The sequence below is a fragment of the Myotis lucifugus genome, unplaced genomic scaffold (genome assembly GCF_000147115.1).
Source record: "Myotis lucifugus unplaced genomic scaffold, Myoluc2.0 scaffold_188, whole genome shotgun sequence".
NCBI classification, from domain to species: Eukaryota; Metazoa; Chordata; class Mammalia; order Chiroptera; family Vespertilionidae; genus Myotis; species Myotis lucifugus.
The window spans coordinates 1,703,569-1,727,001 of record NW_005871236.1 but is presented as its reverse complement, the minus strand read 5'-3'; the positions used below and the strand labels follow the sequence as shown (position 1 = coordinate 1,727,001).

Below are 23,433 nucleotides of genomic sequence, written 5' to 3'. Positions count from 1 at the left end.
AATACATCTAGCCCCTAGTCTTTGAAATGATATCCAGGAGATCAACAGAAATATCTTGTCCAAATTTGAATCACAAAGTTTCACTAAGAGTGTGCTCTCTAAAGCAGGTGTTGAAAAATCACCTGTCCTTACTTTGGGATTTTACTGAAAGACTGATCAATTGGCTCAGCATCCTGCATCAGGTTTGTAGTATATACACTTTGCCAGAAAATACTCACATTCCTCAATTTCAGGATGCTGTATCATTCTTGCCCTGAGTCACACATTCCCTTTTTAAGCATTATGATGGCAAAGTGTAATCTAGCATTCACCTTGACACAATCTCATTTATCATCCTGTCCTGGGGTTGAGAACCTAGACCTGGTGAGTTGACTCAAGACTTTCAATCTTCCTGCAGCTAAATTTTGCCCCTTTGGGTCAAACATTGAAAGCCTTGACCCAATTCACAAACTAACCCTTGGATTCAGGGGTATTTTGTGCCTTTCTGTAATCCGGATAGCTATAGTTAATAGCAATAATGATTCTGCTACCATTTGTTGAATATCTACTAGATACCACACATGTAAGCATGTGCATACACATATACATACACACGTATAGAATGTGACTGAAGATCAAGATATGGTATTTGTCTGTTATGTGATAAGCGTGTAGCAATTTTTGAATTGTGGTTCTATTTGCCCATCTATTCTTAAGGCTAATTCATGTTTGCAGACTCTTGCTTTCATTCTATCTGTCTGTATGGGAAAATACTTGCTAAGCCTGGCCATCTGGTGTGGGAAATAAGTTTTACCATTTGCATTTCCTCAAATAAGCAGAAATTTCATAACTATGAACTAAAACATAATTAATGATTTAGCTGATTATTTTCCTCAAAATGGCCATTAACTGAAGTACTCTCCTACGCAGTCATATATACATATCTATAATTGCATGCCCCCTTGTGATGATTCCCCAACTGTCTCCCATTTACCTTTGCATTTTTCAAGCCTATTTACTTACTCTCAAAACCAATTGTGAAAAGAGCAAGTCATATAAGTACATCAAATAGCTATATGAGAGCACTTAAAAAATAATAACTGACAGATCTACAAAATTCACTTCAACTATGTTATAATTTTATTAAGGATAAAATTAAAGATTATTAATAGTCATATACTTGAATTCCATATATGTAACATAGAATATCATGTGAAAGTGATAGTTTATTCTCAATTATATGTATGAAAACACCAATAATACCAGTGTATATCATATGTATATATATGAATATGCATATAACATATATTCTTCTCTAATACCTATGTATGTACATAATTAGCAAAATGTTATATTAAACATGTTTATCTAGGTTCATATATGTCTATATTTCAATGATGGAATTTCTGCTTTCTCAAACATTTACTGCCCTTCAAAAAAATGGTAAGACTAGGCTTCTTAGACTTCCCAGGTACCTTCAACTCCAAGATGCCTTATGATAATCTAGTCTATACCAGCACTAAAAATAAAGTTAAGGAAATAGGCAGGATTAGAGTCTTTCTGGGAACCTTCTGTTTCACAGCATCCCTATCTCAAATCTGTTTAACCAGGAATGACATAAGTTTGTGTGTAGTCTTTCTCTGCTTCACTGACACACTAATTCAAACAAATGTGCCACTGAGCTCATGCTACCTATAGCATATAGAGGAGATAAAATGCCCATCAGGCCAGAAGCCTTGGGAGCTGCCGTTAAGAAAGCTTAAAGATACCACAAGGCCAAAGGTAGGGAGGAGACAAGTAGAGGGTGAGTAAGGCTCAGAACACTTGGATTTTAATCATGATTCCTAATCAGGTGCATCATGCAGGAAACATGATCTTCTTGAACCTTAACTCCTCATGAAAGGTATGAACCTCAAGGTAGCTAAAGTGCCTTTATATTAATATGATCCTATAGCCACTCAGAAAATTAAAAGATTGATTGATTGAATATTTAAAATTTTAATCTGCAGTTTCATATCTTTACATATAATAAAGCTCATTTTATACTATAACTTTGTTGTTCAAAGTTTGTATATATTCATATTTTATAGTAATATTTTTAATGCTTAGAAGATGCCATTCTAGTCTAAATATTCTATTGAAATCACTTTTTTAAAAAGATAATGGATGTCTTCATGTTGATTTGTTTGTTCTGGCTATTGTTTTAAGCAAAGACAAATTTCATTTGCCAAATGTTGGCCAAGAGACTCATCGACACCCCTTCACTTGATAACTTGTGTAGTAGTGACAGGCAAAGACTGGAGCCAGCTGCCTGGGTGAAAACCCCAGCTTACTAGCTGTGTAAACTTGTGCAATAGGTTTCATCTCTCTCTGCCTGTTATCTCACTGTAAAACTGGGCTCATTTAGTACCTGCTTCACAGCATGGTAGTGTGCTTGTATTTGTAAAGCATTTATAACAGTACCTTGCAGTAAGAGCTACCTAATTGTCTACTGGTTTTGTTTGGTTGTTGTTGCCGTTATAATTTACTCTCTCTCTCTCTCTCTCTCTCTCTCTCTCTCTATATATATATATATATATATATATATATATATATATATATATATATATATGATCTATAGATCAAAAACATTTGGAGAATGTTTTTGATTTCAACACTTTCCCTATAAATTTACCTCTAATCTGGTATGTTTATTGACAATTTTGACAACATTCACATACCAGAGATGCTTCATTGCACTTGAACCATCATAAGTTTAAACACACACTCACATATACACTCATTCACACAGATTCGTCTGCATGTGTGCCCTCAAAACTTCAAAGTGACCCATAATTATAGTCACACCAATCTCTCTTTTGAATGTCATCATCTAAACATACAGTCTTCAATCCCAAAGTCTTGGTTGTGAAAAATACTGGTATTTTCTTTTTAAAATGATCTTTACAAAAGAACCATACAAAAGGAGAGAGTGGACAAGCAAAGCATAGGAGACAAGCTCTTCAGAGCAACATTTTCTGCCCCAATCCTCCTCATTCTGTCAACACATACATCGCTTCTCCACTTTCCTTTCCAATCCAATCTCCCTCTTGGATCTCTAGCCACACTTACACACCCCAATCCTGTCCACCTGGGGAAAACCAGTCACACAGACTGTCACTCCAGGTCGAATTCTGGGCAACTTCAAGCTTAGTCTTATTTCTGGTTTGGACCTGCCTCTTTAACCTCCCTAAGTCGTGTTTGTTTGTTGTTTTTCTGTTGTTGTTGTCTTTACTTTTGATTTTTAAACTGTCAAAGTTAGAGTTTGGACCAGGTGATCCCCTTCTGCCTCTTAAAATTCTACAATGAGTTGACTTATTTTCTACCTTGAAGCTCAAGTGTCACTAGTCATAAATATTACTTGGAAAGAGCTCTCCTCCCTGTAACCAATAAATAATTACTGCTTCCCCCATGAGAAACAAGAGGGTCACAGATTGGTTCCATGTTTTATTGATGGAGATGCTGTGATAAATCAGCTGGAGGAGCCCGTGTCTGGCTGCAGAAGGACCCTCACCAATGGTTGGAATCTTAATGAGTGCTGGCTTTGGCTGCCATGCCAAGCAGAGCACGCAAGAGGAGGCTGGGTGAGGAGGGGCCTGCCACGACCTCAGACACGTCAGGGACAGCTGGTTTAGGATGTTCTCTTAGGAGATCATTTTGTATCTAGAGGTGTTTGAACCAATGATAATTCCTAAGATACTTATAGTTCAAGAAGAAGGATTAAGGAAGGAATGTGAGACCTTGTTGAGCTGTACATAAGCACACTGACTTGGAGGCACTGGTGCCTACCAGACCTGCTTCACCTCTGACAGGGCAGCAGTCAGCTCTAACACAGAGTGGGCCAGATGTAACCATTCTCTTTTTTCTCCCTCTCTCCTTTGCTCTGCAGGACCTGGGTCGGCGAGAGGAATAAATGGATCCATCAGTCTGGCCGTACCACTGTGGCTGCTGGCAGCATCTCTGCTCTGCCTTCTCAGCAAATGTTAATAGAATAAAAATTTTAAAATAATTTTAAAAAAACACACAAAATATGCGTCACACAGGATACAGAGAGAGAGAGAGTGAGATGGGGGGAGACTGTTTATTTCACAACTTTGTGTGTTTATAAATAAAGGGGGAAGAAAAAGGAAGAAGACAATACAACATTTAAAACAATTCTCAAGTCCATCAATAACCATTTGAGTATGATTCAGGGCGGGAAAAGTTCTATTAGGCTATGTGTATGTCTAAGCAGATATATGCTGTGTGAAGACCCATCATGCTAAGGACATCCAGGTGTAAAACTAGGACAAGTGAAGAAGTACCAGATGGATATTAACTCCCCCACACACTTGATCCTTCCTTCATCTTTTTTCATCGTGAGGGGAAAAGAAACAAGGTCTTGCCTTTGTGTGTATATTGCCATCAACTTTTTCCTCTGTTTTCATTTGAGCTGACTTGTAACCATTTGAGACTATCAGTGGTATCCAAGCGAAGTCCTGTGTTGAGCCTTTCTCTGGCTTTCTGCCTCCACTATCACCAACTTTTAAGAACATCTCCTCCCACTCCAGTGTGTTCTATCTCCCCACATTCATCCCAGATACCCCCTTTTTTATCTCCACCCCTCACACACTTCTCTTCACTCCCACCACCCTGAGCACTAGTCATGCCACAAACGCTAGGAAGTGCCATTTTAATTTTCTCTGCTGTGCGTGCGTGCTCGCGTCTCTCGCTCTCACGTGGGTGTACATGTGTGTGCGTGTGTGTGTCTCTCTCAAGCATGCCAAGGGAATGGTCCATGTGTACATAGACTTCGTGCTGTAGATACTGTCCTGCATTTGTAATTGTGAGACGCAGCTGTGACACATTGCTGGGGGCAGGGTGGGGAAGGAGGCCAGGAGCAGGGCCCTTCCCCATCCACGGCTGTCACCCAACATCGGTGTGTGTTCACACCATGCTATGCCCCTCCTAAGGGCAGAACCTCATCTTTCTCCTAGTCCAATCATCAGAACCCAGTCAGGAGTCACTCAGAGTATCACTGTCAATGAAAGTGCCTACTAGTGATGGGGTGAGCAAACAGTAGAGAAAATCGGTGATGTGGATGAGGAGAGCTAGGAGAAAAGGTTTCTGATTTCACTCTTGTTCCATGAGTCTGAGGGATTCATAGGTTTGCTGGCTTGTTGCAGGCTGGGTCCTGCTCTGCTGCAGGGTGAGCAGCATGTGCTGAGTAAATCCCCAGATGCAGGAAGGTCTCCCAGTGTTAACTCCCAATGGAAGAGGAGGAGCCATGTGGAGATCCTAAGCAACCCTGTTTTGCTCCCTCCCTAATTTTCAAATAACACTGCATTCGCCCATAGATTCCTCTGAGCAGAGATTGTTTCCTATTTCAGACAGGATATGTGAGAGTGAGTGAAGCAGGAAAAGTGAGCAGGGGCTCAGATCCTTACTCGAATTGTAGAGATGCTGACAGAACTCAATACAATGCATTGACCATGACAAAAAGGAATCAACTCCTGTGCTCCTTTGCAGACTTTTGTCCTGGTTTTCTAGGCTAAGACTTTATTTGGTTGCCCACATTATCTCGCTCCTGTTCCACCGCTGGTGTCTGCAGCAACATTGGTCATAGTAGTCCATCTTTATCCCAGGCCAGGCCACTAGGAATGAAATTATATTCCAATTTCCCTGCTCACTTTTGGCTTCTAGTCTCCTGAAAAAGATGCAGTGGGGAATATGCTGTTTAAGGCCACATCATCAGACAAGCATCATCTTGTCATTAACACTGAAATGAGAGTTAGTGTCTTAACCAAAAGAGCCGGGAAGCTTGTAATAATTTACACAGAAATTGTATGATTAACACAAAGCTTGGCATCATCACAACATCAGAAGGATTTTCTTAGGAAAGGCCTTGCAGAGAGCTGGCTCTATGTGTGTAGATAGCTTTGTCAGGAAACCAACCCTATAGGAGACATTGGAAGTGACTGAGTTTATAAAAGGACAGAGGATTATTATTGAGGTCATAATTGACAATATTTTAGCAGAGCCAGACATGGTACCTCACCAAGTTTTGAAACCTGAAAAATAGCTTCCATGTGATATAAAACAGGAAACTTCAGAACTGCAAATCAATAAAGGAAGTGAGAAAGAAAGGAAAGGAGGAAAGAAGGAAGGGAAGAAGGAAGGGAGGGAGGAAGGGAGGGGGGGAGGAAGGAAAATTTCTCTTGATAGATTTTATTAATTGAAGGCTTTTTGTGATAAGTCTATGAACATAACAATTGCCTTGATAGGCAGTATTTTTCATCTCTTCTGAGAGATTTTATTCTATTTTAGAAGTTTTTCACCAGCCTTCTTTTATGATTTTGCAGTTTAGACATGAAATTGAAGAACAAATTGGGCTTAGGGATCTGTGAGAGTGTTTGTGGCAAATCCTGCTGTAGGACAGGTAACTATTAAAATACAGGGGAGGTTGCCATGTTCCTATGCAGCATCAACTTACTGACAATCAGAGGTTTCTCTACAGTTTGGTCTTCTTAGTACAGGATTGAAAGTTTATCATCCTTCATAAATGTTCCCCATATATATGAAGAGCCAGCCATATCCTTAAGTGGAAGCTTCAGAGAAGTACATGCTAATTTAAAGATATATAAGAAGCAAAGAGTAACAGGACTTAATTCAGTTTAGTGTCAGTTTCAGGAACAGATCCCAGTGGCATGTCACAGATTTTAATCATTCACCTAGATTTCTTTTCGTCCCCACCCTATCATAAAGACAAGGTCTTGGTTTTATGGAAGGAGATATTCCATTGAAAGGAATGTCTTTGCCATGTTGGCACCATTTGTTCCTGAGTTTTAATATGAACCATATATTAAACATAATTAAACATATACTGGATATTGTAGTGTTTGCCTATATTTCTGGCAAGAGCTGGGGATTTAAAAAATTCATCCTGGCTTCTGTTTCAGAGCAAACAGTGACCCCAGAAATCTCATAGGTATGAGAATGTCTCTAAGCAATGTGAAGAATGCAGAATACAGATTGGAGAAAAATCAGAAAAAAACAGGTAGGAGCCATCAGACTGTCACCATGAAATTGAGTTTGAACATGGGACTTTTGAAATTTAGTTCATCAGCTTATCATATTGCTATATAAATCCCCTCAAGAATCTTGTCCATTGGTAATCAAAGCTTAAACCCTAAACTAAAAATAACCAACTTGTTAGTATCAGTACTCTGAGAGGAGTGAAGTGCATCAATTAATCTGAATGGCTAATAGATTTAATGTTCTTTGTATGCAAAATGCACCTCACCATTCATAAAACAAAATCCTTAGACTTGATTTCCTGTTAAAAAAGCAGAAATACCCTTGATCTAGGGCACTTCTTGAAGAATGAGAACTAATCCTAGGTTTTACAACTGCAGAAATACATCCTCTGGACAATTGTTCATCAAAAGGTTTTTGTCTTACTTGTTTTGCCACATAATATCCCTCTACCCTAAAAGAACTGAGGCTGATGGGAAAGTCATTGAGTTTTCTGTTGGAAAGAATCGTCCCATTGACCTTTGCCTTCTCTTCCAAGTCAGACAGACTTCACCCTTGTCATGGGCATTTTTAAAAACTACATATTCAGACAACTGGGGCTATTCATAGAGACCTTGTAAAAGTACTCGTGATTTTCATGTTCTTGGAGGACAGAAACAAAAGTCTGTTTCTCCTCCAAAAATGGATTTACCTCCTTTGCACACAAAAACTAAACTCCTCAGCATGAAATTGTATCTGAGTTATCACCTACTGAGTTGTTAGCTTATAAACAACTCCAGAGTCACAGTTTCCATCCCCGGATTGGTTGTGGTTTGACTGTTTCTATTGGCTTGTCTCCCAGAATTTCTATTTTGTTTTTTGCAGGCCTTGAATTATTTGTGGAAAAATAATATATGTGTGTATGTATTGCTTTTAACCTTATCTTTACAAATGCTATATTTACAATTGTATGTGTATTAGAAGACTCTAGAACAATGGTTTAAACTTAAAAGGAAGAAAAGTACTGAATTTGGTTTAAAAAAAAGAGCTATGATTCATTTAGAAAGACATGGAGCCCCATTTTTTTCAATTTATTATTTTTTGTTTCCAAGCAATTTGCTTACGAACCATGTTCCATGGGATTAACCATGGCCTTATTTTTCTCTTCATAACCTTTTAGCTTAGATATAGTCTAGGTTCTTAATAACTATCATTTTTATAGAAATAAAAGTATAATGCAATTACCTGACCCATAAAAACTACTATTATTTTGGGACAAATGTTAAATATATCATAAAATAGTGAGATAAGAGCCTAAATTAAGAAATGCAAATCAGTTTAGAAAACCTCCTTCTTTCTTAAGTATTTAAAATATTTCTCCTCCAAAGACTGCTTTTGCCCCAGTGATGTAAATTCTCCACCATGGTTGGCATAATATCTGTAAATGTCTCCCTAAAATGCAAAATGAAGTTTACATTTATGTGCATACTAGTGAAAGAGAGGCAAACCATTCTCATTTGTATGTAGCTCTGCTGTCAAATGTGGCCGACTGAAATTCAAGAAAGAATTTTTCACCCAGCAATGCCTGTTACTTTCCCCCTGGCCGGGAAGCTGGTGTTAACATTAGGTTTAGGTTTGATATTACACCAGTGCAAATGTTTGTGGATATTATGGAAAACTTATTTTAAAATCTTGATTTCCTTTCAGCATATTTACATACTGTGTGCTGATTAATAAATTAGGCACCAATCATGTGTAAATCAATGTAAATCACTAGTTTATGTACATAATAAAAACTATGTAAACTTCAGTTTTCAGGCAGGGCTCAAGTTCAGTGAAACCTATGAATCTTAGAAAAGAAAAGAAAAAGAAAAATAAATTAAAACCAAAGCATTTCACAAGTCAGAATGGGAAGGAGTATGACTAATGGCCCAAACTCAAGGTTGCCCCATCAAAGGAAGCAGACCCACAGGAACTGTTAGGGATTCATATCCTGCTCATGTCACAGGAAGCCACCTCTTTGTTTCTTCAGGACCAAAGTGGAGTTTCTCCCGTTTCCACAGTTTTCTCACCTGACTCCAAAGCAAGGGAAATGATGAGATAGGGAGGAAGGAGTTTTAAGAGCTCATATGTATCTGATGCATCAACTCCCAAATGTTTTCTTGATACTTCTTACTTACCATTTAAGACATCTTATTGAAAGAGCTCCAAGGAAGTCATCTACGCCTTGATGCAGAAAATATTACTCTGTTTTCATTTTCCATCCATCCAAATGAAAGCTTCTTTGTCATCTTAATCCTAAGAAATTGTGGAATATAAGAAATAGGTTAGAACTTTGAGAAATATCTTGCTAAATCATGCTAGGAAATAACTACTTTTACTTAATCCAGTAGACTTATATTTCTACATATCTATTCTGAATATTGCAAATGAGGACAAAATCATTTTAATTGGGCGTATCTCTCTCAGACACATTCTCTTGGAGTTTTTTGAAATGTCTGATATGTTTAACAGACATATAGACTTTTTCTAAATTCTAAACAACTGATACATAAAGAGTCATAGGAGAGATGACTTCAAGGACCACATGAGTTTTCTGGAAGGACTGTTATAAAAAGAAATTTAGGTCAAATGAGTAAAATGCTTAAAATACACTCCTTGACTCAAGATGCATGGCAACTCTAAAGTGAAGTGGAAAGTGTACTGGGTTGGGAGTCAGGAGAATTGGGTTCTAGCCCTGGATCTGACCACAAACAAGCTATGTGATTCTAAGCAAGTCATTTAACCTTCCTGACTCTTGGTTTTCTCTTCCTGAAAGTGAGGAATTTTCATGACATCTCTAGAACCTCTGTCAACTCTAAGCTCTCTGATTCTAAATAAGAATGTGATGCTTTTGTTAGTGCTGTGCCCAGCGAATCATTCCAAGCAGCTCTTTGTCATCTCTAGTTTGATCTGTGGACTATCTTCTCTTCTCAGAACCATCATTCCAACAGCTCCATTTCTAAAGCCAAATCTTCCTAGAATATAGATAGGATCCCTGGCCTGGTTCTGTAATTCTCCTCTGATCAAAACTTCTTAGCAATGTTGAAAAGGGACATATTCCGACTAAACTGAAGGCACTGAAATAGCTAGAGATGTTTCCTTATTTATCATAACATCTAACTGTTGAATTATATTGTAATAACCTTTCATAGGAAGGAAAACAACCAGATTGTGGATTGTGCACGTCACAAGTGAGGAAGTTGTGCATAGGGAAGGAAACATCAGTTTTCTCTCATCCTGGGCCAAGTGCCTCCCTGTGGTCAATGTATGTCCTTGAAAATACTTTGCTTGTGCTGATGACAGTAAGCATGTGGTTCAAAAGGCAGTTCTGTGAGAAACGGGCAAGATAATATATTTTGTTTGGGAAGGAATTTTGTACGGCGTAAGTTTCCCTGAACTTGAATTATAGGCTATGAGGTCAAGCAAGTAGATGGAAAGAAAACAAACCTCATTTTCAGAAAGTGCAAGTTGATACCATCTAAAGAAAAGTTAAAAATAAACACTTTTTAGGAGGTTACAGAGCTGAATATTTGAGAGTTGTTGTGAGGGCCAAAAACCAAAAGTGAAGTTAAGTTCTCTGAGAAGAGGGTAAGCAGAAAGGATGGTTTCTTCCGTGGTGAATGAAGAATTACCTACTTGTGCCATGTTCTGGATGGGTTGAGCAAAGACCCACTTGTCTTGACCCCTCAAAGTATAGCTCCACACCATCCTAGAGGCTCAATTCAGCATCTGTCCAATGGAAGCTTTCTATGCATTGCCTAAGAGAACAGAAAGAATCAGAGTCTTCAGTACACTGAAGAGGAGGGATTACACAAAACTTCCAGCATCACTATCACTATATGTAGCTAAGGGAACACCATTACTTAGGTACTTCCAGAGCTCTCCTTGAGTGCGGGGATGGCCTGCCCTCAGGACAGCTCCCCATTGCCATGGGCATTTCAGAGGTGCCTCTCTCTGAGTGGTGCTCCTCCATCTGCTCCTGCAGCTGCATTCTTCTCTGCACAAGCCCTCTCTATGTAAAGCCAGGCACAGTGTTCAAATCTGCTTCTTGCAAATGAAAACACCTGGAACTGCTAGCTTCCTGGCACGCGGAAGTAATTCTAAGCTACCTGGGGCCTTTTTGAACCCACTTCCCCAAGTCTTTGCTCTTCACCAGAGAATATCAGTGGTTCATCCTGGTGAATGATGGCCAAGCTCTGCCACCCAAGTATTTACTGGGAGTGGGGGAAGGTGGAAGGCAGGAAATTACAGGGGGAGAGAAGCATGGGAGAAAACCTCCAACTCCCTCCCGCCACCCCCAGTGCTTCACCCCTTCCTCCTCACTGCTGTACTGAATGGTGTATAAATCCTGCTCTTGGTTAGAATTCTCCTTATTAACAGTGTTATATACATATAAATATATATAAATATATAAATATATTCCTTTTTTCAGCCCTGTAGACATAAACAGATCTTTCCTTGATATAAACACATGGCCATTTTTCTGTTGTTTGTTGTGTTTCTTTTGGTTGTTCAAGGTTTTTAATTTTTGTTTATTGGGTGGGTTTCCCCTCCCCTGGATACTAGCTCTGTGAAGGAACATAAAAAGCGCAGTGTGTGTAAAAAAAAATTAAAATTAAAAAAAGCTTTTTTCTTTACTTTTTCAATGTATTTAAATTCTGTTTCTCTCTTCTGTTACTTTACATGTATGAATGCTCTGCTCTTCTGTGATCTTAAAACAAAATGAAATAAACATGAAAAGGAGATGTGTCTTCATTGGCCTGTGTCAGTGATCTGTGGTTGACTGCACTACTTCTTAGAAGTTTTCGTGAATAAGACCAGGAATGGAGCTGAGGATAATGGAAATCATGGGAGCAAAGGGTGGCTGGAATACTGCAGACTCACTCAAAAGCTCTCTATCAATGTCCCTTTTCTCTCACAGAAGGGAATGTGGTATTTACAACAATTGTCTTCATCTAAGCAAAGAGATTATATGAAAGTTTTTCTTTTTCTCCCTTAAAAGATCATAAGAAATAAGCACAAATTACCATAGGGAGGCCACAGATAAAGCATAAAGTTCTTGAATTTTAGAATTTAAGACATACCAAAAAACATTAGGGAGCATAGTCTTTCTTTAAGTCTCCATTAGAGGTTATCTTTAAGGGTTACTTTACATAGGATCCTACCTGATAGTACTAGCTTCCAAATCCACCTGTATTTTTCTACTTATGAAAAAAACAGTTTGTTTTCTATTCTTGCTGAGAGCTATTACCTTCTTCACAAAATGTTTCCAGACTCTGCATAGAATCCCTATAGCACTGTACAAGACAGACAGATGACAAGAGAAGACAAGAAATAAGCAATCTACAATCTAAAGAGGTCAGGTTGACCAATCGTGTATCAGAAGTGATTGAGAGGGTCTAAAGTTTGAATACTAGGAGCCAAACTAGGTCAGAAAGGGAGAGGGTGGGGAAGTGAGCATTCATGACCAGCCCCAGTAATCAACAGTGTCTCAGAAGCAAAACCCCTGGTCTCCTCGGATTTAAAGAGACAGCATTGAGAACGCCTAATCTCCCCAAATTAGAATTTTATATAGAACTCTGAAAATGTTCTTCTTCAATGAGTTTGCCAAACTCAAGGTTAAAGACTGAGTGCTCACCTTGGCTGGTGTTCTCAGTGGTTAGAGCATCAGCCCAAGCACCAAAGTGCCTCAGGTTCAATCAAGGTCACTGCCTGAGTTGTAGGTTCAATCCCATGTGTCTCTCTCACATTGATGCTTTCTCTCTCTCCCTCTCTCTCTCTCTCTCTCTCTCTCTCTCTCTCTCTCTCTCTCTCCCTCCCTTCCACTTTATTTAAAAATAAATGGCAAAAATATCCTTGGGTAAGGATTTTTTTTTACAAAAGAGACCCAGTGCTCAAACAGGACAGCCCTCACATCAAACACCACTAATTCAGGGTCCTCAAGCCACCCTCATTTATTATTTAATAATTTCTAGAATGACTTGCAAAACTCGGGGAAAATGTTGTACTTATGATTAAAATTTTACTATAGCAAAAGGATGCAGATCAGAACCAGCCAAAGGGAGAGACACATAGTGCTAAGTCTGAGAATCCCCAATGTGAAGTTTCCACTGCCTTCTCCCTGTGGAATTAGGGCACATTACGCTCTCAACAAACTGATGGGTGACAGAACGCAGAATGTCTCCCGGGCTTTGGTGCCTGGAGCTTATATTGGAGTTTCAATACATAGGCAAGATTGATTGAATCATTGGTTTCACAGTTGAACTCAATCTTCAGTCTCCCTCCCAAGCCAGGAGTTCAAGCTGGTATCACTATCACATGACTCAAAGCTCCACTACTTTAACCAAGTGGCTGGTCTTTATGATGTGGCCAGTCTCATACTGAGTTATCTCCTTAACATATAACTATCTATGGACCCACCACCAGTCACTTCATTAGAATCCACTATCAGCTGTGGCCCAAGTGGAATCAACATGAACAACAAAGAAACTCCTACTACAGATGCTCTTCCAGTTATGATGGGGTTACCACTGGATAAACCCATCCCATCAGAAATTGAAAATATCGTCAGTCAAAAATGTCTTTTAATACACCTAACCTACCGAACATCATAGCTTAGCCTAGCGGTCGGCAAACTGTGGCTCGCGAGCCACATGCGGCTCTTTGGCCCCTTGAGTGTGGCTCTTCCTAAGCCTTAGGAGTACCCTAATTAAGTTAATAACAATGTACCTACCTATATAGTTTAAGTTGAAAAAATTTGGCTCTCAAAAGAAATTTCAATCGTTGTACTGTTGATATTTGGCTCTGTTGACTAATGAGTTTGCCAACCACTGGTCTAGCCTATGGCAAACATGTCAGAACACTTACATTGTCCTACAGTTGGATGATTATCTTGAGTTTCATCTCAAGAGTAATTGCTTTTTTCTCCTCACCAAAAGCAGGAGACACAGATGGGTGTTTTATAGACAGGATGGGATGCAAAAACATAAACATAATATCAATGCAACACAGTGCACTGTAGAATACCGTTTGTTTTCCCTCATGGCCGTGTGGCTAAGTGGGAGCTGTGGCTCACTGCCACTGCCCAGAATCACGAGAGAGTACTGTAATGCATGTTTCTAACCCAGGAAAAGATTCAAATTTGAAGTACGGTTTCTACTGAATGCATATCACTTTCTCGAAATCTTAAATTGAACTATCTTAAGTGGGGGAATGGCTGTACTGGAAATTTTCAAGGACCTAGAGGTTACCTCCCAGGGACAAAGGTTAGCCAAAGTCTTTATTATATATCCCTTGTTGCCAGTCTTACAAAAAATCACCTGGAGTCTCAAATAGCATTGTCCCCAGCTGGCTTGATATTTTATTTTCTTTAAGCCACAGAAGCTTCAGGGTTTGAAAGTTGACACCACATTGAGGCTTTGTCATCATTGGTGCCTCAGAGGAAATTCCTCCTAGTATACCCCCTTTTTCCTATGTCCATCTATTTAAAAGTATGTCCAAAAACAGCATATGAGAGCTGGGAAGAAGGTGAGTCTATGATTCTAACTTCTAATGGAAAGAGCCAGGTTTTTTCATCCTCGTGATCTTCATAAACATGTTTCCCAGGTCTGGCCAACCTCTCCCAACTTAGCTCTTCCCCAGCCCAGACCAGCTACACTGCCCTGAACAGATTTAGCCAGGCCTGTAGAATTATGTAGCCCTTCCCAGTAAGAAATGAGTCAAGAGGTGGCATGAGTCATACCCATTAAATACATATGGGCTGTCCCAAGACACAGACATTCCTCTACCCTACCCTCTACCCCACCCTCACTCCCCTGGCAGCCACATTCTAAGACCTGGAGACCCTGTCTCAGGGGGTGACTAGTGATACAATATGGAAAGATACAGAACTTGCCCTCTGTATCTGTTCATCCTTTGTTTTACAAATTCCGTCTGCTAGTGAAAAAATTCCAAACCAAGTTTCTTTTTAAAAAAATATGAAATATGGTGTATTATGGAAAAAAGACAATTGTATGAGAAGCTGGGGAAGTAAGGATCTGCAAAGGGAACTGGAAGATCAGCCCTGCTGAAGCACTACTGTCTCAGATGGACAACTAGGAATTTACAGGAGAATATGGGGCTCGAGGCGCATCCAGCTGGAGCAGGGTGGCATGGGAGAGCTGGTGGAGAAGTTAACGGAAGGCTCTTGCCTCTGCTCTGTTGGTCAACTTGAGGTTGCTGTAGGTTGGTCAGCAAAGCAGACATTGGTAAAAAGAGCTGGACACAGATCAAGGTAAGAGAAGAGCAAGACACAATTGTCTGTCTGTCTCTCATGGCATCTAACCATTATGATCTCAGACTGTATGACTGCTGCTTCACTTCCAATTTCCCAACCTTGTGTAAATTCCATTTTTGGCCAATGTTAACCAGGAACCATACAAGGAAGGACTGTGGGAGACATGGTTCCAGCTTAGCCCATTGATCACAGAACAAAATTACCACAGGCTTTAACCTCCTCTTACATATTGTGTACTTTAATTACAGATTTCTTTTTTATCTGTATGGGCATGCACACATACACACACATAGAATGATCCTGAACTCTATGAGCATAGGGAATTTTATCTGTCTTATACACCTCAATGTCTAGATCAATGCTCAACATATAGTAAATACAGGGTGGGGCAAAAGTAGGTTTACAGTTGTTTCATGTGAAAAATCCTATATAATAAAAGACTAAAATGCAAATCGAACAGCGGAATGACTGATCGCTATGACGCACACTGACCATCAGGGGGCAGACGCTCAATGCAGGAACTGCACCCTGGTGGTCAGTGCGCTCCCACAGGGGGTGTGCCGCGCAGCTAGAAGCTGGGCTCACAGCTGGCAAGTGCAGCAGCAGTGGCAGGAATCTCTTCCACCTCCGCAGCAGCACTAAGGATGTCTGACTGACAGCTTAGGTCCACTAGCCACAGAGAATGGGCCCAAGCCATCAGTCGGACATCCCCCAAGGGTTGCCGGACTGTGAAAGGGAGCAGCCCAGGCTGAGGGACTCCCCCCCCCCCCGAATGCACGAATTTTGTGTACCGGGCCTCTAACAATAAAATAATAAATAATCATACAAGAATAAACTGTGTTTTGTGTACTTACAACTGTATTCAACAAATAATCATTGGTTGAATTTTTTATTGCTACCCAGGTATGTGCCCCAATTTGCGGTTGTTTTAATTTGCTAAATGTAAATTTCTTATTCCTCTAAAAGTGATTGAATGATAGGCTTCAATATGTGATGCTTTGCACAGGTAAGGAGATTCTTAGAAACAGATGTGCCTGCAGGATCTTAGGGAATTTCTAATGCTAAACTATAAGGCCACTAGACAGTCTAATAATAGACATATTTTGGAGTAGGACTTATGTCTGTTAAAAGTCAGCCAGCCATGAAGAAAATCTGACTATAGAAACATTTAAGATGAAGAAGTGTGACCCACTTGGACTATAGAAATTGAGGTTTTTACAAGACATTTAACCAAATGAATTCCCACAACCTTAATGCCTGATGCTGAAAACATGCATCTCCACAGATTAATTCTGCTTTCCCATGGGTAAATCTGACAAACTAGTTCATCTACATTAGCCCTTCCTTCTTTTATGCTCTGAACTACCTGTAAACTTCCCAGAGCTTATAGACAGAAATAAGACCACTGTTGATATCAGCCTGGACTTCTCAAAGGAGAGTGTCACACTAGCTGGACAGCATCTTATGAACTGGCAAACACTCAGGTCTCCAGTGAAGATGCAGTGACTTGCTCAGTTTCTTGGAATTGACCACTTGTTCACTTCTGGAACCTAGGTTTTGTCGGCCATAAATTAATGATCCTGACCCAAATCAGGCTTCTTGTTATTCTGGAAGGACCCCCAATTACCCAATTCTGCTCACATCCTAAAGAAATATTGAGAAGGCACCTGTCAGAATGGCTACCATCAACCAATCAACAAATGACAAGTGCTGGTGAGGATGTGGAGAAAAGGGAACCCAGTACACTGCTGGTGGGAATGCAGACTGGTGCAGCCATTATGGAAAACAGTCTGAAGTTTCCTCAAAAAATTAAATATGGTACTGCCATTTGACCAAGCGATCCCACTTCTATGAATATATCCTAAGAAACCCAAAGCACCAATCAGAAAGAAGGTATGCACCCCTATGTTCATAGCAGCACAATTTACAATAGCTAAAGATCTGGAAACAACCCAAGTGCCCATCAGTAGATGAGTGAGTAAAAAAGTTCTGGTACATTTATTAGTATACCATAGAGTACTATGCAGCAGTAAAAAAAAAAAAGAAGAAGAAGAATCTCTTACTCTTTGAGACAGCATGGAGGAACCTGGAGAGTATTATGCTAAGTGAAATAAGTCAATCAGAGAAAGGTAAGTATCACATGATCACACTCATATGTGGGATCTAAGTAACAAATAAACTGATGAACAGAGTGGATCCAGAGACATGGAAGCATGGAACAGAGTGTGGAATCTCAGAGGGAAGGTAGGTGGGAGGTAATCAACCAAAGACCTTGCTTGTATGCATAACCCATGGACACAGACAATAGGGTACTGAAGGCCTGGAGCCAGGGGGTGGGTGGGGATTGGGGGTAGGCTAGAGAAGGTCAATGGGGGGGAAGGGGGAACATATGTAATACTTTCAACAATAAAAACTTATTTTAAAAAAGGGAAAAATATTGAGAAGGAACAAGAGATGAAAACACAGGAGAGTGAGTTACTTTCCAAGTATAGTTAGTGTTAACACAGGCCTGCAGTCCACTATGAACAGAAGTCATATTGGCTTTCCCAGTGAGTCCTTCTTTCTGATTCTTGCCTATACACACCAGACTATAACTGGAAAAAACTGAACTTTATTTTTCCTCTTTAAAGCACCCTAATTAGGCAATAGGCTCCTCACCTTCCCAAAGTCCTTTTGAAAATAAGAAGTAATACAGCAGAGATTAAAACAAAAAAATCCTGGTAGACACAGTCACTGTGTTCATTAACATGTTGAGTGGTTATTTTTAATGGTACATTTAACTAAAGCAAATGTATCCATGGGAAAAGAATGTGGCCATTAAAGCCGGCGTCTGTTGAACAAACTGAGGCTCCACATTCAGCGAAGCAGGATCATAACACCAAGAGCATGACGTGCTAACAGCAGACTCATTAGCATTAATTGCTGCATTTAGTCCCACTTAAAACTGCCTGTATATATCACACTTGCAAAATACATTAGCCTTTTTGAAATAAATACACCCTAAAATATGATCACATAAATAACAATGGAACTAAGTCAAGATCGACATGTGTGATGTGATGAGAAAGAAGGAGAGCTAATGATATCAGTAGCTAGGCAATTTGACCATAGAAAACTACTATTAGATGACAGGGTGCAAAATTCCGTCTAAAAGGGGGGCTCATGTTGAAGGGCGTGGCAGCTGCCAATGAAAGGTTACTTGTTGTTTCAAGACAACAATTTGCTCAGCCTGAGTAGTGGGCAAACCTGAGAGGTGTGAATACACAGATGCCAATTACTGTGCTGTGCTATGGGCTCATTCATTTGGTTTGTTCATTCACAAATCTTCCTGAGGAGAGGTAGTGTGGACCAGGCACCAGGCTTAATCATTCACTTGCTCCCTGAGGGCAAGCTCCCATCCTCAGTCCCAGTCTGCAGGAGTTTAAGTCTGGCTGCAAAAACAGACATTTTGCAAAGATTTATTTATAAATCAATCCTTTTATGATGCAAGTTAGGTATTTTAATGGCCCTTTCAAGGTCCTGCCATTGGACCAAACTACTATGCAAGCCTACAGCTGGGCCCAGGTGGGACTGAGGTCATTAAAAGATGGGGCTGTGACTAGGCTTTATGAATGAAAGAGGCAGCTTTTCAGAACCCTTTACCATGTAGTATGACCCAATTCCTCCTTTGCCTTTTAAATTTCAGCAAAACCTTGATATAACAGACTAATTCAGGCAAGGGGTATCTGTTAAAACTGAAAGTTCACTCTATAATAAAGTAGGTTTTCCAAATGCATATGTTGAAAAATTGACAAATTAGTTAGTTTACTTATTTTTACTTAAGTAGACACATTTGTGCAATTAAAATTAAGTATGTATGAAAAATGTAATTTCACAGAAAAGTTTTCTGTATGATCACTGTAATTTAAAATTAATACTGAATAGGTCTAGTAAATGTCTTCATTCACCAGGCACCGCCAGGAAACAAATGCACACAGCTGGGGCGTGGCTTATTGCATGTGGGAACATCAACTGGCAAGCGTTAAAACTGCTGCAGAAAGTCATGCCACAGGTCAACAGAACCAATTACCAGGCAACGCAGTGTGATCACGTGCTAATCACTCGCCGAACATTGTTTACAAGCAGTGACTCTTGGAATTAAACGTGTAGACTATAGTTGTAGATATGTAATATTTATTTATGTCTGCAGAATTACTAGCGTTTTTTCCAACATAGGGCCTATTTGTTAAAATTTGTCAAAAATAGCAAATTACTAATGAGAAAATATAACCTGTTAATTTAATTATACGCAAATCTTGGTTGAAAGCATTTTAAAATTAACATGTTATTAATTTTCACATATGACATGTGGACAGGAAATTTAATCCGTTAAATCTGAAGTCCGTTAAATCGAGGTCCGAGACATGGAGGGTTTACTGTACTATATATGGAAACAGCACATATCATTTCACAGAACTGTATTACATAGTTACCCTAGGGCACCAGATAGTAATAGTAAATGCAGTACTAATCAGTGGCAAAACACTATCAGTCTGTGTTTCGTGGGTATAGAAACTGAGCCCCAGAAAATTAACTACTTGGCTCAAGGCCATACAGCCAGCTGGACCTCTAGGCCTTCTGGGTCTAACAATAGTATGGCTTCCACTACAGCAGTGGTTCTCAACCTTCTGGCCCTTTAAAACAGTTCCTCATGTTGTGACCCCCAACCATAAAATTATTTTCGTTGCTACTTCATAACTGTAATTTTGCTACTGTTATGAATCGTAATGTAAATATCTGATATGCAGGATGGTCTTAGGCGACCCCTGTGAAAGGGTTGTTCGACCACCAAAGGGGTTGCGACCCACAGGTTGAGAACTGCTGCACTACAGACTCTCTCCCTATGGAATCTGGAAAAGGACTCCCAGTTGCCCGTTTCAGTAGCCCACGTGAATATGCTTGAAGAGGGTTATGGGCTAAATTGTGTCCCCTCAAATTCATAGTTGAAGCTTGAACTCTCCAGTGTGCCTTAGAATTTCTCTGTTTGTAGATAAGGACTTTAAAGAGGTAATTAAGGTTAAATGAAGTCATAAGGTCAGGGCCCTAATCTAATCAGGCTCATCTATATGTATAAAATCCTAATATGCAAATAATGGAACAACCGAACAACCATACAACTGGTTGTTATGACATGCGCTGACCACCAGGGGGGTGCGCGCAGAACATGGCAGGCGTCAGCAGCAGGCAGCAGAGCATGGAACATGGCGGGCGTTGGCCATGGTGGGATGGTGGAGCAGGCGAGTGGGGGCACCTGACCAAGGCAGAGCACTGGTTGCTGTCATCGGGAGAGCCTCTGGTAGTTACTGAAAATTCTTTTGCTCCCAGGTGCTGCGGTTCCGCCCAGTGCTTGCACCTGCTGCCAGCATTGGCCCCGCGCCTTGTGCTGGCCCCAACTGCTTGGTGCCGTCAGTGGGTTCAAGTGGCGACTACCAACCCTTATTGCCCCTCAGGGCTTTTCCACCTCCCCCTGCTCCTGAGGGGCGATAGGGGCCAGCAGCTGCCTCTCGCACCCACTGCCGATGCCAGCCCTGCTCACACTCGCAGCTGGCACTGGAGCCACCGCTCACACCCGCTGCTGGCACCCAGCACCAGTTCTGATCACCCCTGAGGGCTTCTCCACTCCTCCCTGCTCCTGAGGGGTGATCGGAGCAGCAACCGCTGCTCGCACCCACTGACAGCGCAGGCCTTGCTCACACCCACTGCTGGTGCCAGCCCCAATAGCTTCGTGCCAACAGCGGATGTGAGCGGGGGCTGGCGCCATCAGTGTGTGGGAGTGGCAGTGGCAGGAGTGGGGCTGTTGGCAGAGAGGGGGCTGGGGGCCGCTGCGGGAGGGGTTGGACGGGGGTGTGGAGGTTGGGCCCAGACCTGCCCCTGTGCCCACTGCAGCCTCGTGCCCACAGTTCCTTTCAAGGTGCACGAATTCGTGCACTGGGCCCCTAGTATCTTCATAAGAAGAGGAGATACCAGGGATGCATGTAAACAGAGAAGAGGCCATGTGAGGATACAGAAAGAAGGTGGCCATCTGCAAGCTCAGGAGAGAGGCCTTGGGAGAAACCAGCCCTACTGGCAGCATGATCTTGGACTTCCAGGCTCCAGAACTTTGAGAAAATAAATTTCTGTTGATTAAGCCACCATGTCTGTAGTATTTTGTTATGGCAGTCTCAGCAGACTAATACAGAGAGCAAGCTCATTGGTCTATTAGAAAGGTGTTGCTAAATGTCCTTGCTATTCAATCCTGGGGTGACAGTTACTATAGGGACATGCATTTTTGTTCTTATTCCAAATCGGAAGTCAAACTGCTGAGACCTATAAATGGTAAATCTTGTGTGTGTGTGTGTATGAAAAAATTAGATGTGTTTGTGTGTGAGAGAGGGAGTTAATGTATGTAGTGTGTGTGTATGAAAAAATTAGATGTGTTTGTGTGTGAGAGAGGGAGTTAATGTATGTACTGTGAGATTTCATACAAATATATATACATATATACATAGCACTGAATTTTTATCAATTTCTATCAATAGAAAATATAGTTAGTGTGGTTCCTACCCCCACTCCATCACAGGCAAAGCCACAGATTCATCTGAATTCTTTGCGATGAGCTTTTTAAGGCACAGCAGCTGAGCATGGAGCTGAGTGGCACTCCTTGACCCCTACTGTAGGCCAGTCTTGCCACCACTTCAACCAAAAACAATTAAAGCCTGAGTCCTTGGCAGATACCCTGATGGAGGAACATAAAAAAAAAGGAATAAACAGATTCAACAGCAAGATATATGAAAGGAGTAAAAAGAAAGCTAAGGAAACAAAATATCAATGTTTGAATGTTAGAGGAATAATTGTGCAATTAATTCATGATTTGAAGCTACGATGTTGACTGGTTCTGAAAAAACCTGTGGCAAACATGTTTTTCCCCCCACAGCATTGTCCTGCCTTAGGTCTGAGGAGCATCTTCTGACTTTGCAAGGTCCACATATATGAACACTTTTGAACTTCATAACAACTTATTGAGACAAGAATAATATAACTCTCTACATTTGACATTAACCATGTTACTGAAAGCTTTTGTAATTTGAGGGCCCAATCTATTTTTTCCTTCCTAATCCATTAACCACAATGAGAAATGGTTTACTAGTATCACCAAGCTGCATCCCTGGAATATCCCCGGCCTGTCCCAGAATAAGGGTCAAGCACCAAGCATGGCCACTCCGCAGAGCGCTCCCTCTGAATGAATGACTCTTGATATTGCATCCCCTTCATTCAATTTGCAATAGGATAGGCAACCACTCCTCATGTGGCAAAATAAGCTGTATTGACGAAACATTTTCCTGAAACCATTTGTTGTGGTAAATGAGCTTGGGCTTTACTGCCCACACCCATATGCATTGATTTATCTCCTGCCAAAACAGTTTTTATCATCCTGTCCAGGCTTTCTAAATGTGACCCGCATCCCCCAAATCTGGAACAGGATTGGGGAATGTTGGCAAAATAATAACTGAGACTTGAGAAATGGAAAATCTCTTTCAACCTTTTCGCTGTTTGTATGTACCCAGTCATAGCTAGCACAGACCTTGCAAAATCTCCCTCCTTCTTTTGTTCTTGGGAAGATGAAAGGGATTAGATCAGGAGTTTCGGATGTGATTCAAAAGGACCCATTTTTGAGGCTATTTGTTGCTGTTGGGCTTTGTTTTGTTTGTTGATGAGTGGGTGGCAGAAGTCTTTGTGAGAGTATTTGTTACATACATTTGAATTCTGAGCAGCTACTGGTCTATTTCCCAAAGGACAAGCTAGCCCGTAGAGGTCAGTGGAGAGAGAGCGCCAGTGTACAACCTGGATCAGATAACAAAAGCAGATGTGGCTGATGGCGGCTGGGCAAGGCGGGAGTTAATAAACCCACACGCACCCGGGCTCTGTCAGTCACAGGGAATGTATGGCATAATTGTTTCTGCTTCTAATGCTCTAGTGATGTGGGAGACATGAGAATATTAAAATAAGACAGAAAAAATGGAAACTCATTTCTAGCAGCTGCCAAACAAATAGGATGCAAAACAGGGAGAGGTATATTAAAATGTTCA

The 23,433-nt window shown here is 40.7% G+C and overlaps 1 protein-coding gene across 2 annotated transcripts in view; it reads left to right on the top strand.

Moving 5' to 3' along the window:
* Window positions 1–4,019, top strand: part of LSAMP (limbic system-associated membrane protein) — a 619,697-nt gene extending 615,678 nt beyond the window's left edge. The window contains exon 7 of one of the 2 annotated variants that reach the window (XM_006096845.3): window positions 3,908–4,019. In XM_006096845.3, coding sequence (XP_006096907.1) covers window positions 3,908–4,005 — 98 coding nt within the window. In that variant the 3' untranslated portion in view covers window positions 4,006–4,019. The remainder of the gene's footprint in view (window positions 1–3,907) is intronic. The other variant, XM_006096844.3, reaches the window with a different exon arrangement.
* Window positions 4,020–23,433: the final 19,414 nt, after the last annotated feature.